At 46.2% G+C, this 15,994-nt stretch overlaps 2 protein-coding genes across 3 annotated transcripts in view; one reads left to right on the forward strand and one right to left on the reverse strand.

Moving 5' to 3' along the window:
• Positions 1-7,143, reverse strand: part of SATB1 (SATB homeobox 1) — a 100,371-nt gene extending 93,228 nt beyond the window's left edge. The window contains exon 1 of one of the 2 annotated variants that reach the window (XM_055570024.1): positions 7,014-7,143. The gene's annotated coding sequence lies outside the window, so the exon portion shown is untranslated. Of the gene's footprint in view, positions 1-6,351; positions 6,489-7,013 lie in introns of those variants that run through there. The other variant, XM_055570025.1, reaches the window with a different exon arrangement.
• On the forward strand, positions 6,034-11,335 carry LOC129644562 (translation initiation factor IF-2-like). The gene is made up of 3 exons (XM_055570144.1): positions 6,034-6,713; positions 10,227-10,265; positions 10,688-11,335. Exons 1-3 carry the CDS (start codon positions 6,034-6,036, stop codon positions 10,746-10,748), a joined length of 780 nt encoding a protein of 259 aa, XP_055426119.1. The 3' UTR covers positions 10,749-11,335.
• Positions 11,336-15,994: the final 4,659 nt, after the last annotated feature.

Below are 15,994 nucleotides of genomic sequence, written 5' to 3' on the forward strand. Positions count from 1 at the left end.
AATACAATGACTCCTTGCAAAGTAAGGCTGTCATTTTTAAACTTTTAAGATAATGTTCTAAATTGGTTTTGAGTCTTCTTGCACCACCCCAAAACAAGCCCACCTCTAAGAAAAAAAATTGAAAGCATAGTTATTAAAATATTACTCCTTCCTCTCACAGTCTGGAGAAATCTATTAGAAAGAACGTCTAGGTATCATTTCAGTTGGCGAAAATACAATGAGAAACACTTGGATTATTTCATCAATTCTGGATGTCCTTTTAAAATTTAAAATTGTAAGCATTTGAATTGAGTGCTTTATTTACTGATAAAATATTTTTATCAGTGAACAAGGAAAGAAAGGTTTGCTATATCAAGAATCATTACATAGCCCTGCTGTTAATCCCCAATGATTTCCATTGTCTGGTTCACTGGATCAGGAAAACTCAATTGCATTCAACATCAAACAGCTAATTATGGAGACACCATATTCAGGACTATCTCTATTTCAAAAGATATCTGCATATACTAGGTTGTATTTTATTTATAATAATTATTACAATAAAATATTTATAACAGACAACCTCTTTTACCTTAAAGTCCTTAACACTGTAAACGTTAAAAGGCCAAATTGTCGTTTGCAGGCTCTTAACGGCATATCAGAAACCACTGAGTAAGACTAGCAAAGAACCTCTAGCAATCCACCCTACTCTGCCCAGCTTCCTGGAAAACTGCATCTAGAGAGTTGCCCCTCTCACAGATTACTGAGTACCTTTTCTTTAAATATCTCAAGAAAGGAAGATGTAGTAATTTCTCCTGGGAGCTCTCCACCACCTCTCACCACCCAGAGTAGCACGCACGCTGCAGAATTTCTGCTGCTCTCTGGTTCCAAATCACCTCTCACCAAGAAATAGCAACGTCCAGACATGGAGACCTCCCCTGGACACTCAGTCCCGGTCTCTCCCGGGGGCTGGAGCCCCTGAGTCCCCACATGGAACTAACAGGAACCTTTCTGGCACTTACCCTCCAAATACCAGAGGCTGCTCTCAGAATTTAGCCCTCCAGGAGAGCTCTCAAGAAGGAGTCTTTGGCGAGGTGACAATGACGAAGTTGTCTCTGGCACTGCTAGCAAGGCAGGAGCACCCCCAGATGAGGTGGATACCAGTTGCCTGCAAAGCAGCTGGACCATTACTGCAGTTCTGAGGGAACGTCACAAATCAGGTCATAGCTCTGGGTAGAGTCCACCCACTTCACCGGGTACAACGCCCTCCATTTCCTGCACACCTGGGAGAAGGGGTCGGTGGGAGGTGCAGGGGGCCGTGGGGGGGGGGGGGGTGCAACGCAGGTCCACAGCACCCTAACAGAGGCAGGGCCAGGTGCAGCCTGCCATCTGCTCCTTCTGCAAGCATCTCAGCTTCATTTGGGGGACCTGCACCCCTGAGGAGCAGCAAAAATTCATGTCACAATAAGCGGGCTCTCAAATGAGTGATGAGTGCAATAAAATATTGCACAGTTAAAGGTTTTATCCAGCAAGACCGTTTCTCCACTGGAAAACTGAACCAACTCTTAATGTTTGATTACAAGACACTTCACTACCAAATATCAAATAACTGGACTGAATAAATGTCAGCCAAATCTAGGCACATACATGCTGGGATACTGGTTAACTGATTTTCATGTCTCATAACTAAGCTGGGATTGCCACATAAACCAAATTACATCCTTGAAAGTCCATTGAAAGAGGTGATGAGAATTTCTATTTACGAACCTTCAGACAGCAACAACTGTGGAAGAGATACAGAATAACTTCAAAGCATAAAAATAGGCCAATATGCTGGAGAAACGCTAAGCTACTAAATCTCACCCTGAATATATATACACACAATCTGTATCTATTTACTCTGAAATGAAATATCTGATCTTAAAAAAGACTTTAAAAAATAAACAGCAAAAGGTACCATTGGCATAAGTTCAAAAGTACTAAATAATGTGTGTTAATGTGTTGATCACACTCTATGAAGACATCAAGTTGAAACAGACTTACCATTGAGAATAGCACTTAGGAACGATATATAAATTACCACAGAAGACACTTTTTCTTTGGGAGGGAAGGAGAAGAACCTTGTGTAACAGATTTGATTTATATGCTGCATTAAGACCACATTCTGCTCTGATGTCAATGGAGTATGTGATTAGAGGCTGACAACTGGGTGGACAGGCTGAGTGTTAGAGCTACTTACAGAATGTCCTAGATAACAAGCATTTTCTCAAATTAATCACAAGTTCTGGAGCTCAACTTTAACTGTATTTTGATGTTTCCAGGGGTCTCCAAAGAGAATGGGCTTCCAATTTAAAAGAAAAGACCCCTGAATTTAGTACTGTAAAAAAGTTGAAATCCAAGGTTGGCTGCTTAAACAAAAAGATGGAGGAGGCAAGAATATTTTCAGAGGAAAGTTAACTGTACCAATCCATCCATCCATCAGTGTGTCTCGCTTTGTATTCATATTTGCAGATCTCCATTAAAAACTGAAGCATTCCATCTAAGGCTTGGGAGAGAAGACATTTTATCAAAGCTATTATCTAAGTAATCAAATAGTTGAAGTTATCTCTTTGGAACTTTGTAGAGAGTTTAATTTAGCAAACATACACTTGAATGTGTTTGAACATATCTGTCCTGAGGTTGCTCTAAGATGACTATTTTAAGTGGCATGCGGATTCTTTTGGGATTTGGATGTAACAGTTGAGGTATGTAAAGTAAACATGTATAATATCTGTTTCAACTGATTCTTGCGGGACAGAAATGAGAAGATGAAATAACTCTTTTTTTTTTTTTTTTAAGTTTAGCCACTGGGAAATGATAAGAAAACTCTTCTCGACCCCTACCCCCAACCAGGAAGAGTCTAAAGCCCTGGATTAGAGTACAGGTAGATATTAAAGTGGAGACAGGGCCATTATTTAGTGGTGACAGGAATATAAATACGTGCACTAACCTATAAACTGGTATTTACTTCAGGAAGGTAAGTAATATTTTTCCTCTGATTGCTGAGCTGTCAGTTTAATGCAGCGTAAATAAACAGTAGGTGCCTGCTAGCTCGAAGTAGGAAGTGTTCATTCCACACGAGGAACAGATTACTGAAGCCTGATGCTCATCGTGCTGAAACATAACTTTCATTTTACCAGAAAATACACCCTACCATGGAGGCTTTTCCGTGCCTGATCTATTAATTAACTTAACTCTGTTCTGTCAAAATGTAAACCAATTTGTTAAAAGCATCCCAGAGTTTTGGAGTTTGCAAACCAAATCAATTGGAAAAGCAAGAGGGATGACGGTTCTGTAATCTGATCACAAATGCTAAAAATGACTACTTAATAAGCAGAAACTACACCAAACCAAAAAAAGACAAAGAGCATATTTAAATAGAGAATTTAATCATCACAGTTACCGAATTTACTCAAAATCCTCCTCCTTTGATAATTAAAAGCAACTGGCACCTTTTATACTTTGCAACCTTGTGCTACTGAGGTCTGTTCACTATGGATGCTTATTCTGCTCTCTGAAATATCTAATGGCAAACCATTCATAAAAATCCAATCACATGCCTTAATTCTAATCAAAATACTACTGAACTCCCTTGAGAGAAGTGGCAAGTTTGGAGAGCAAATGATGATACCCACCCAAACAGCACTCATGTCAAATGCGCTTTTCTTCTTCTCCATACACCACAAAGCTCTGTCGGCATGGAGCAACTCCTGTTCTTCTGTACAAGCACCAAGCAAAATATTTCCTGGCATCATTTAAAGTGGGAACTCACCTTATCTAAAAAGCATAAAAGGCAATTTGGGGAGGTTTCTATTTAAAACCTGAGCAAACTCTGATCATTAATCAGTGGATTGTAAAGGGTTGAAAAAATAATATTTTGACTAGATCTGCACTTGACTACAACAAGTTCAGGCAGAGTCAGTCACATGCGTTTACATCCTCCATCAGTCTCAAGCGTGAAAAGGATACAAGAGTCATCCGAGACAACGCGTCTTAGAAGAAGAGGTGTTTGTGTGAAGGGCATATCTGTGTATGGCCCTTTTGGAAATTTCCAGAGCGGATGAAAAACCACCAGAGTGCTTTACAGAGTTCCTGCTGTATATCCATGTTGTGTTTAGCTTAACAGTGTTTGTAACCAAAAGGTTTTAACAATAATGAGGAACAGGTGCTTGTCACCTGACCTTTTAGGCCTAATTTAGGATCCTCAACCTATCACACGAACAAAAAGCACTGAAGATCTCCCCCAGATATTTCCCTTTTTGCTAATTTAATGCAGACTTGCTGAACCATCACTCAGCACATCATCTTATTCAATCACAGGTTCCTATAGCTGGCAGCAGACTTCTGTGCAGAAATAAACCAACATTCATTTTGTTGCTGTTCTCATTTAAGATGCTGTGAGACAAAAGAACTACTTTTGTAGATTATCAACCAAAGAATATATTAATTTATTACAAAAACTGAACAAAAGGCATTCCTTTGGAATACTTTTACATACAAAGAACTATTATTTATTACATATTTCAGCTTGTGGGAAAATGAAGAATGCATTGATTCTGGAAATAACTATTCAGACTTTTGGAAGTTCTTTAAGTCTGCTTTCTCTGCTGATCTTTCCCCTGCTTCTCCCCCTTGTTCCCCTCTGCCCCCAACCCCTCCCCCCACACATTTTAAGGCACTATTACTTTAGGAGGGAAATCCCTATCTGTTCTTATCCTTTATGTGTATTCATTATTCAGAAAGGAATACAAAATTGAGCAGGGATTTTTATTTCTCCTGTATAATCTTGTTACAATGTAGCCATGCTCAAATTTAACAATGCTTTGTATTTTATAGCTACTGTTTACATATTATGTATTACATATGACTGAACAACTCTACATTTAAAATATTGTTTCCATTAGGAAAAATATAAAGTAATAAGTGTCAAGTGGAGATGAAGAATAAACATGCCTGGTATATTTATAAAATGCATAGTCATTTAAAATGTACACAAATAGGATACATATTTCGCTACTGTTACATTTTATATACTATTCACATCCTTTAAAGTGTATTTAATAATGTGCCTAACCAAGTTAATTAAAGTATTTATGTCTGCTGATTGTGTTAAACACTTGGAGAGGTAGTGAAAGATACAGCCAGTTACTTCTGCTAACTAAAGTTGAAATTATGCACTTATTATAACCTTTTCTAACAATGTGAGAAAAACAGAGTAAATATATTAAATTTGTTTCACAACAGATGCTTAGGTTGTTAATATTTAAGATGCCTATTCATGCTATTCCTGTCTGCACATTTGTCAAAAATGTAAGCCTGAATGCTAATGTTTGCCAGCAGACTGGAGCAGTCAGTATATGAACGTACTCCTGTTCTATTAAAATAATATGCAAAAGAAATAAAGGACTGCTGCTAAATCATAGCAGAGTACCACACAGATTAAAGATTTTTAGAGCAAACACCTCAACCTTGGCTGTCTCATCTTTTTCTTTTTTTCCCAAGCTACGTTTGACTGCAGAATAAATCTTAATTCCCGACATCTCAGAAAAATTCACTTTAGATTGGGTGTAAATTTCAATAAAATTTCAGCGGCATGAATGACTGTCGGCAGCACAAACACTGGATTTCGGGACCTGCTTGGGACAAATCCTGACCCCAGCAGTCGCGTGTTCCTCGGTCCTAACCCCTTCTCTGTCCTCTTGGGAAAGTAAGGTCCCCTGGCCTCCCATGAGGGAACCCCAGCCAGTAGGGGCAGAAAGGTTCTCTCCTGAGACTAGGACTTGTTTCGTCTTTCGCTTTTCTCGGTCTCCTTACAACCATGTGGAGTCCAAGACTCCCAGCGTTTGCCTGAAAATCCGGAATGCTGCGGAGAAAGTTCGCCAGGGTCCAAGTTGCCAACCAGGGCGCTCTGAGAGGCGATCATGAGGTTGACACTTAGAAGTGAAAGGTGTTACGCTCTAGTGGCGATCCGGGCCGAAACGTCTAGCAAGAGCCCCGAGACCCTCTCCGTGGCTTATGGGGGCGCCCGGGCGTCCAGCCCAGTGGGTCTCCCGGGTCCCGGCACGCGCCTGTCACTGCCCGGAGCAGCCGCCGGCCGGCCCTGACCTCTCCCCGAGGTTGTGCAAACCCGCGTCCCGCCAGCCCCGGAGCCTGGGCGGCGGAGAGCCCCGCGAAGGCCGCGGCGCCCGGGCCGCGGCCGCGGGGGGAGACTCGGCGCGGACCGCAGGCCGCCTCGGTGCGGTCCCGGCCCTCGGGGAGGGCGGCGCGCCCTGCGGCCCTCAGCCCGACCCCCAGCCCCGCCCGCGTTCGCCCCGGGAGCCGGTCAGGACCCACCTGCCTACCGCCGGCGAGGGCTCGACACGCCCGGCGCCGCCGCTTTCCAACTCCCGGCTCCAAGTTGAGCGCCCCGGCGCCGAGCGGCTCCGGGCTGGAGAAGTTGCCGCAAACTTCCCGCGCCCCCCTCGCCGCCCCCGGCGGGCGCGCGGGCCGGGACGGATGCTGAGCCTGATGCACGCGGCCGGCCGACGGGACCTTCCCGCTCCCCGCCGGGCGCCGCGCGGCCAAGCCGGCTCCGGGGCGCACACAGCGGGTCCCCGCGAGCTCCCGGCGCGCTTCCCGAGTCCCCTTTTCTCTTGCCAAAGAGGGTCCCACGGCGGGCCCGGAGGCGTTCGTTCAGCCGTAGTCTGTCGGGGCAGGTGTGTGCGCGCGTCCACACCCCGAGGGAGGGCGAGTGAGCGCCCCGCGGCCCCGGCCTGGGCGCCCCCTCCCCTCCCCGGCCCCCGGCCGTCCCTCCGGATCCCGCCGCGCGCGGGAGGAGGGCCTCGGGGACCCCTGTGGCCGGGCGACCCCCACGAGGCGCCCCGCGCGCGGGTCCCGCGGTGAAGTTTGGATCGCTTCCGAGCAAAGCAGAGACCGAGGGAAAAGAGCACGAATAGGGCCAAAAAAAAAAGAGAGAGAGAGAAAGGAGCGAGGGCGGGGAGGGAAGCGGCACTCACTCAGGCTGGGGCGCCGGGGGCGGCGGGGGGCGCGCCGGCGTCGGGCTCCAGAGGCGGCGGGCTCGGCCTCCGGTGCCGCCGCCGCCCGGGCTGCGGCCGCCGCGGAAGTTAATTGCAACTTGACTGCAAGTTGTCTTCTTTTCCCATCCGGAGTGGGCGTTTAAAGGGGAGAGCGAGGCGCGGAGCGAGCGCGCGAGCGCGCGGGGCCGGGGGAAGGAAGAGGGAGGGGGTGCGGCCGGGGGGAGGGGGCGGGGGCGGCGGCGCCCGCGGTCTGGAGGCACCGGGGCGCCCCCCGCGGGAGCCCGCAGCCGCCCGGGCGCGCATCCAGCCGCAGCCCCGGGCCGGGCACGCTGCGCCCGGGGCTCGGCGGACCCGCGCGCCGCCGCCGCCGCCGCCCCGGCTCCCGCCCGGTTCTCCCCCTGGCGGCGGAGCCTCGGCGGCCGCCCGCCCGCGGGGCGCGCCGGAGCCCTAGCCGCCGCCGCCGCCGCGCGCCGCTCCCGGCTCCCTCCCCGCCCGCGCCGGCCGGGCCCGGGGCGCAGGGGACGGCCGGGGGCGCGCGCCGAGACGGGCGCCGGAGCCGCGACCCCCCGGGCGCGAGGGTAAGTGTGGGCACGCGGGGGGCGCGGCGCGGCCCTGGGCGCCGCCAGCCCGGCCCCTCGCCTCTCCCGGGCCCCCCGCGCGCGCACCCCGCCTCCTGCAGCCGGCGGCTTCCTCCCGCGGTTCGCTGTTTGGCTGGGGTTTTGGGGGGTACGGGGGGGCTCCGGGGGTGACTGTGGCTGAGTGCCAGCGGAGAAGGAAGTCAGGGCAGAGGCCCCCCCGCGCCGCGCCCCCACCCAGGCCGGCCGGTGGGCGGAGGCTCGCCCCCCGCCCGGGGCGCAGGACCGGCTCTCCCCTCCGCGGCGCTCGGTGGAGACGATCCCGCCTAGAGGGCCTCCTTGCCCGCCAGGCGGCTCCGCTCCCCTCCCCGCGCCCCACCCTCGGCCCGCAGCGCCCCATCCGGGAGCGCGGCGCCCCCTCCGCGGAGCACGTGGCGGGCGAGTCGGGGTCCTCCTGCAGACCCCCTCCCCCGCCGCCACTCCTTGTTCATTTAATGTCCTCCCGGGGCAGCGCTCCTGCTTTTCATCCCATTGGCCAAAGACGCCTAAACTGAGGTCCACTCGCTCCAAAGAGCAGGAAGCACAAAGGGCAAGTTAGGAGGCTGAAATGACTGGGGACTCGGGGAGCGGGGGCGAGCGGACCTTTCCAGAGGGGACTGAGATGCCACAGGCCTCGGGGGGCTGGGTGACTGAGGACCCCGGGCTGAGGGGAAACGGGAACTCGGTTTGTCCTCTTTTCCTAAGGGAGCTCACAGGTCTTTTGTGTCGTGTTGTCTTTGGGAAATTCGCATGGAGTATGACCACAGAAAACGACTCCTGTTTACTCAGAGTTAAGGAAATTGGGGAAACGAGGTGTTTTTCTGTGTGTGTGTGTGTGTGTGTGTGTGTGTGTGTGTGTAGTTAAGTTTGTGGCTTGAACTGTCAAACGTCAGTTTTTAACAGTAAGGACCGCAGAGGCGCCCCGGTATATTTTTTAGAAGCTGCACTTTCTTGAGTTCCGTTCACTTAAGGCTGGCTCTCTCAAGAAGCCCCTGTAAATAACTGTGCTTCGAGGGAAGCTCCGGGAGCAGGAGGCAGAAGGCTCAGATCTCCGTCCCGCCAGTACAGAGCACTGTTTGCAGGGAAGTTCCTGGAAAGTGGCTGTGGGCTGAGAACTCAGCTTTTCCTCAAAGCTCTGTGAGGTCCTCTTCTGTCAGATGTCTATGAATAAGGCACCCTGGGAAAAGCCTGATATCCTTGCCGGCTTGCTTTATCTTTTACACGGTGGTTGAATCTACTTTCAAGTCCTGGTAACAGCACATGGACTGTGCTGTATTTCTGTGTGGTTTTTCTAAATAAAAGGAGGGCAGCCCTTGTCTTCACCCTGGCTTCTGATATGCCCATTCTTTTCTATTAATGGGAATTGGATTCACTGGAATTGATCCGTCTTTTTCAGCTGATTGTCATTTTATGCAGAGTCGGCAATCGCAAAGACGGAAGAACGTAGAAAGTTCATGAATTAGTGTTCTTTTAGAGAACTGGCACCTTGCTTTTTAAGACACAGGTGCCCACCTCAGCTCCTGGTTCTAAAGCAAAGCAAAAAGGTGTAAATGATCCCAGTGGGCAAAACAAAATCAAACACAAGTGTTTCTTCCTGGACCACTTTTCTGCCTCCACAGGATCCAAAAGACACCAAATCCTTCTGCCTTCATTTACCAAAATGCTGAATAGCCTAACTAGTACCAATATCTCCATCTGGGGATGACATCAGGTTTGGAATGGAAAGAATAAATTCTCAGTCTTTAATTGCTGCTTATTAGCAATTTCTTATAGCAGGCAGCTGATTCTCCAATTCTGAAAGCCTGAAATGAAGCTTAGCAGAAATGGAAATATTGAAAAAAAAGGTTGTTTCTTCTCCCTTACATACTTTTACATTACTCATCTACTACCCCAAGTCATTCACCAAACCCTCAGAATTTAAGGTGGTAAACCAAGGGAATGTTTTGCTCCAACCTTTTGAATTTGTTTTTCCCCTTGCAAAGTCTTATACAGAGAACTCATAGGCACTATTACAACATAGAATTATGTAACGATGGGTACAGTACATGAAATAACATATCTTGTAAACTCTTATGTAAACCTTTCCCCATGGCACATAGTAGGAATACATTAAACACTTAACCCAATTAAGAAGTTAATGAAATATTGTAATTGGCCACAAATTCGATAGTACGGGGCTAAGGGTTTTTTTTTTTTCAGAAGGAAGAATCATTTTGCCTGAAAATTATTAGGGTAATATATTTGTGCTCCTTGGTTTATTTTGTTTTGTTTTGTTTTTGTTTTTTAAACAAGTCCAAACCTAATTTAAATGGTTGAAAGACAAGTATATCTGAAACATATCAATCAGTTAATAATAATAGCTAGTGTCAAATGCTGACTATTTTCCTAGGAGGACAGACAATAAACTATTGTGTCCTAAATAGCATGAGAAAGATGCGAAGGAAGAATAAGAGTATTGGCCTGCAAGGGACTTATTTGCTGGGAAAATTACATTAAATTCAGACAACTCAGTGGGTCAGTAAATGGCTTGAGGCAAAGGAATACTTTAAATAAATAGATTTTTTTTTTTCTTTTTTAGACCAGAGGAAATAGACATCCTGAAGTTCCAGGTTGGCAGGTATTTTTAGAGTTAATTCGTTGAGTCAAAACTTTCGGGTCCATCCAAACAAACATCTTGAGTGAAGAGAAGCTTGCCCCTTACCTCCAGAGAGATGAGGATTTTGTCTATAGAACACTTACCCAGGGTAGAATTTAGTGTACACTGTATGAATGAACAATAACCTAAGTAGTTCATTCCATCTTTGTATACTTTGTACATCTTTTTCTTAAATTGCAGAGAATCAGTCTTCCTAGAATTTCCAGCTGTCAGTCTTAGTTCTGCCACTTGCAGCAAGCCAGAGCCCTCTGTTGTATTAGTCAGGACAGGCTGTGTTATGCTGGGGTAAGCAGCAGTCCCAAGAATTAGTAGCCATGATGGCACACGTTGTCTTGCTATGTGATGTGTCTACTGCAGGTTGACTGGTCTGTTCCGTGTCCTAGGCCGACAATGTTGCTCTGGGAGAATGAAGATCACCCTGGAGAGTCTCATGCTGGTATTTAAATGCTGCGGCCACAAGGCACACCTCTTTTGGGCTCACGACTCACTGTCCAGGACTAGCGACGTGGCTGCATGGAATCATCTCAAGACCAGATAGGGCAGTCTGTCTCGTGCTCCACAGTGGAGAGCTGTGGTGCACAGCTCTAAGAACTGCTTTACTCATGGTGGCTCGTGTCCACATGCCCACTCCAGATAAATGGTTTCTTCCTGCCACTCGGGGGCCCAGATGTTCCGCTCCTCAGGGCAGACGCTCCCAGAGAGACCACTAGCTAATAAGAGACACGCTCTGGGTCCTTTCACCTTCAGCTCTCTGAATGCAGCATGATGATTCGCCCCTCCACACCGAGACGTGGTGCCCTATCGATTTTAAGTCTCTTTTACTTAAAATGCACTCACTTCTGTTGTTTATATTTCATTTTCTCAAGGCTTGTTTTCCCTGAAAGGCTGCGATGAACAGGAACTTTTAAGAGCTGCTATCTGGAGATGTCATGATCATTATCAAACTTTGAAATTTGGTTTCAAGTCATTACTTCCCTTATTTTAAATGTCATAGTCTTGTGACACAGATAAAGCGTTCTCCTGGAAGTATCCATTCATGCATCCATTCATCCAGCTTTTTGTGCATTCAGTGAACATCGTGTGCCTACCAGGTGCCGGGCGCCGTATGAAGAGTCGGGGATATGGAGGTGGGTGGTGGTTGTTTAGTCGCTAAGTCGTGTCTGACTGTTTTGCAACCTCATGGGCTGTAGCCCGCCAGGCTTCTCTGTGCATGGGGTTTCCCAGGCAAGAATACTGGAGTGGGTTGCCATTTCCTTCTCCAGGGGATCTTCCTGACCCAGGGATCAAACCAGCGCCTCCTGCATTGGCAGGTGGATTCTTTACCCCTGAGTCACCTGGGAAGCCCTATGGAGTGGATAGAGTCCTCCTTTTCAAGAAATATATTTTCCAACTGGACAAATAGAATTTTGAATTTTGATTTCTATTAGAATTGCAATAGTAATAGAGCCACATAGTGCTGTGGGAACACTTGGGTAGAAGCAAATAACTCTTTGGTGGGATTGAGGAACGTTCCACGGAGACATTGGACTAAGTCTTGAGGATAAATGAGATTCTTTTAGGCAGGAAAGGAAGCTGGAGGGAGGGTTGTTCAAGCAGAGAGTCCATCATGAGTCAGGGGCCCGAGGATGACAAAGCTTGTCATTTAGTGAACTACAGAGAATTCACTGTGGCTGGAACAGGGGGTCTTTACAAAGGATGAAACCAAAGAGTTTCAAGCTGTGAAGATCCTTGGAGACATACTCTGCATAGACGTTATCCCATCCCTCAAGGGATTTCAAACTCTTACATCTCCCTTGGTCCAAGCATGAATGTAAATGAACAAAGCAGGTGGAGCTGAAGCCATCAGGGACTGTGGCAAGCAGGAGAAGAGGTTCTTTGTCTAAATGTAGCGGTCAGTTTGGCCAGTGGTGCCGGATGTCAGACCTTCCAACTTTTAAAGAGAAGCTGCTGATTCGGATTTATATGAAAAATTAAAACATTACATGTTGAGGACTTATCCACATTTTAAAGAACACACGTAGAGGGAAAACATGTCTATGGGTCAAAACCAGCTTAAGGACCCCCAGTTCCATGTCTCTTGCTGCAGGAGCCAGGGAGTCATTAAAGCGTATAAAGATAGGATAATACCGTCAGGTCCCTCTAGAAGGATCCCTCTGGAGGCAGAGTGGACAGGAAAATCCTGGAGCCAGGAGATTCTAGCCAATACTTCATAACCATTTGAGTGATGATGCAAAGCCCTTGATAAGGACACAACCTTCCGAGTATATAGGGTACATGCGTGCTCAGTCGCTAAGTCACATCAGAATGTGACTCGGTGGACTGCAGCCCGCCAGGCTCCCCTGTCCTTGAGATTCTCCGGGCAAGAATACCAGAGTGGGTTGCCATTTCCTCCTCCAGGGGATCTTCCCAACCCAGGGATTGAACTGGTGTCTCCTGCATCTCCTGCATTGGCAGGCAGATTTTTAACCACTGCACCACCTGGGAAGCCCATGCATGGGGGAGACCCAATAAATATTTACAAAACTAATGAACGAAAGAGAAGAAATGTTTAGAGGAGGGACACACGTTTTGAGTCCTCCTTGTGTTATGCCCTTCCTTTGCTAGACTGTTTGTTTTTCAAGACCACAATGATTGTTTGTTTTAATGACTTAAAAAGATTTCTTGGCATATCGTTGTTTACAGCGTTGTGTTGGTTTTAGGCGTACAGCATAAAATTCAGTTACAAATATGTATATATTCATTCTTTTTCAGATTCACTTCCCGTATTGGTTATTACAGAATATTGAGTAGAGTTCCCTGTGCTGTACAATAGGCCCTTGTTGGTTGTCTGTTTTATATATAATAGTGTGTGTGTTAATCCCAAGCTCCTAATTTATTCCTCCTTGCTGCATCCATTTCCCTTTTGATAACTGTAAGTTTATTTTCAAAATTTGTGTGTCTATGTCTGTTTGGAAACATGTTCATTTATATCATTTTTTTAAAACTTCACATATGAGTGGTATCATATTTGTATTTCTCTGTCTGACTTAGTTTTCTCTGACAGATGGGTGGATAAAGAAGATGTGCTATGTGTAAGCAGTGGAATATTACTCAGCCATGAATAAGAATGGAGTAATGCCACTTGCAGCAATGTGGATGCACCATGATCTTTTCTTGATTGGATACAATTTTTCTGTATGACTCTCTGATAAATATTACTGTTTTTTTTTTTTTTTTTTTAATGCACAAATCATTCAGTGCAGGACACAAAGATCAGCAGCTGTCAGAATGTCTATTCTCTAGGACTGAACTTTCTGATCTGTCCACCTTCTTAAGGATTGCCAGCTAAACAGATGGATCTTATTCCAGGCCCTACAACTGGACTCTCAGGCTCCGTGAAACTGTAGAGACCCATTTGGATAGCCTGTGTATGTTTCTAGTGAAAACCAAGCTCTTTATTACTATCCCTCAGAGTATATTATAACTCAGTCTGTCCTACCCATGTGCCTAAGACTGTCTCAATGTTGTTAATTTTTCAGTTAAAAAAGCATGAGTCCACTGAACTCTTCTTTCTCACAGCTTCTTTCCTGCTTTGAAACCATACATGTCTGCCGTTCCACAGTCAGCAGTCTGAAAGCACGCCCCACACTCTCCCATAAACTCCTATAAAATCTTAGAATCACTGGGTATTTTTTCATAAGGTGTGGCGGTTTCTTGTAGGTTCTGTCCCCCTGGGCACATCCAGATTCTCCAAGGCACTCGGTTCACTGGACAATGAAATCTTTAAATTCTCAACAACTAACTCTACAAATTGTCATTTTTTAGCTCAGTTTTCCTGAGGTTTAATCTCTATAGGATAAAACACACCTATTTTATATATTCTGTGAGTTTCGAAGACAGTGGAGCAGCATGAACAAACTATACTATTTTCAGCAAACTTCAGAATAAATCAATGGGCAGAACAGAAAGTGAAGAGGAGCTAAACAGCCTCTTGATGAACGTGAAAGAGGAGAATGAAAAGCTGGCTTAAAACTCAACATTCAAACACTAAGATTATGGCATCTGGTCCCATCATACCATGGCAAATAGATGGGGAAACAATGGAAACAATGACAGACTATATTTTCTTGGGCTCCAAAATCACTGCAGATGGTGACTGCAGCCATGAAATTAAAAGATGTTTGTTCCTTGGAAGAAAAGCTATGACCAACCTAGACAGCGTATTAAAAAGCAGAGACATTACTTGGCCAACAAAGGTCCGTCTAGTCAAGGCTATGGTTTTTCCAGAAGTCATGTATGGATGTGAGAGCTGGACTATAAAGAAAGCTGAGCACCGAAGAACTGATGCTTTTGAATTGTGGTATTGGATAAGACTCTTGATAGTCCCTTGGACTGCAAGGAGATCCAACCAGTCCATCCTAAAGGAGATCAGTCCTAAATATTCTTGGGAAGAACTGATGTTGAAGCTGGAATTCCAATACTTTGGCCATCTGATGTGAAGAACTGACTCACTGGAAAAGACTCTGATGCTGGGAAAGATTGAGGGCAGGAGGAGAAGAGGACAACAGAGGATGAGATGGTTGGATGGCATCACTGACTAGATGTTCATGAGTTCAAGCTCTGGGAGTTGGTGATGGACAGGGAAGCCTGGCGTGCTGCAGCCCATGGGGTCACAAAGAGTCAGACACAACTGAGTGACTGAACTGAACTGAGCCTTGGGTGTCTGACTACCTAGATTCTAATCCTGGTTCAACTACCTGTATGACCTAGAGCAAGTCTCCTAATATTCTGCCTCAACTGTCTTATCCTTGTGATGGAAATAACCATTTTAACCACTTCCTCTGGTAAGTATATGCCCAGTGTTTCAACACAGCTGGTACTCAATAAAGGCTCACAATTGCTTTTGTTAATGTTTTCATTATGAATAATTCTAGTAGAAAAGAAATCCTGGGGTTTAAAGAAAAATAAAAATGAATTGACTGGAATGTAAGTGGGGTAGGAGCAAGTCCCTCCTGGGTGACTTGCTGGTGTGCCAGGGGTAAGGAAAGCCCCGGAATAATGATGGCCACTGCTTCTGGAATATTTATTTTTTTACTTAAATATTTTGGAAGAAATTCTTTTTCTGTTACATACCCTGGAACTGAATACAACGTTTTGCATGCATTTTTAAGGAAAAGAAGTGTCTTTGCGACTTGGACAGGGAGGGGTGGGACCTGCGTGGGGACTGCCTTTGTTTCTTTCTGCTGCTCTGTAGCCTCCATTGCTTTGATGGAAACGTTTGCAAATTTCAGACCATCCACCTAGTAGCATTTACCTCAAGGTGGTTAGAACACCTACTTTTATATGCCGTGAATGCTGCCCAAATGCAGAATCTTTGCCATTAGTCAGCGTTCACAGTTTAGATGAAAAATCAGGAAGAAATGTATTAAAGAAGAAGCTTGGAAAGGTCAGGTCATCAGGAACAGAATTCTAGTTCTGGTTCTATAACTCATCAGCTTGTTTGTTGATGTCTTCCCAACTATCATTCCCACATACCTAGAATAAACACGTGCTGTTGAAAGAGCTTGTGATGGACACCTAATCTTCATTATCTCAGTTTCCTAAGCCATAAAATTGGAACAGCAGATCTCAAACTTGAGTGTGTTTAGGAATTAGCTAGAATGCTCATTGCAATGCAGGTTCCTCGGCTCTAAGTCCGTGCATTCAGGTTC

Source organism: Bubalus kerabau, chromosome 2 (assembly GCF_029407905.1).
Source record: "Bubalus kerabau isolate K-KA32 ecotype Philippines breed swamp buffalo chromosome 2, PCC_UOA_SB_1v2, whole genome shotgun sequence".
Taxonomy (NCBI): Eukaryota; Metazoa; Chordata; class Mammalia; order Artiodactyla; family Bovidae; genus Bubalus; species Bubalus kerabau.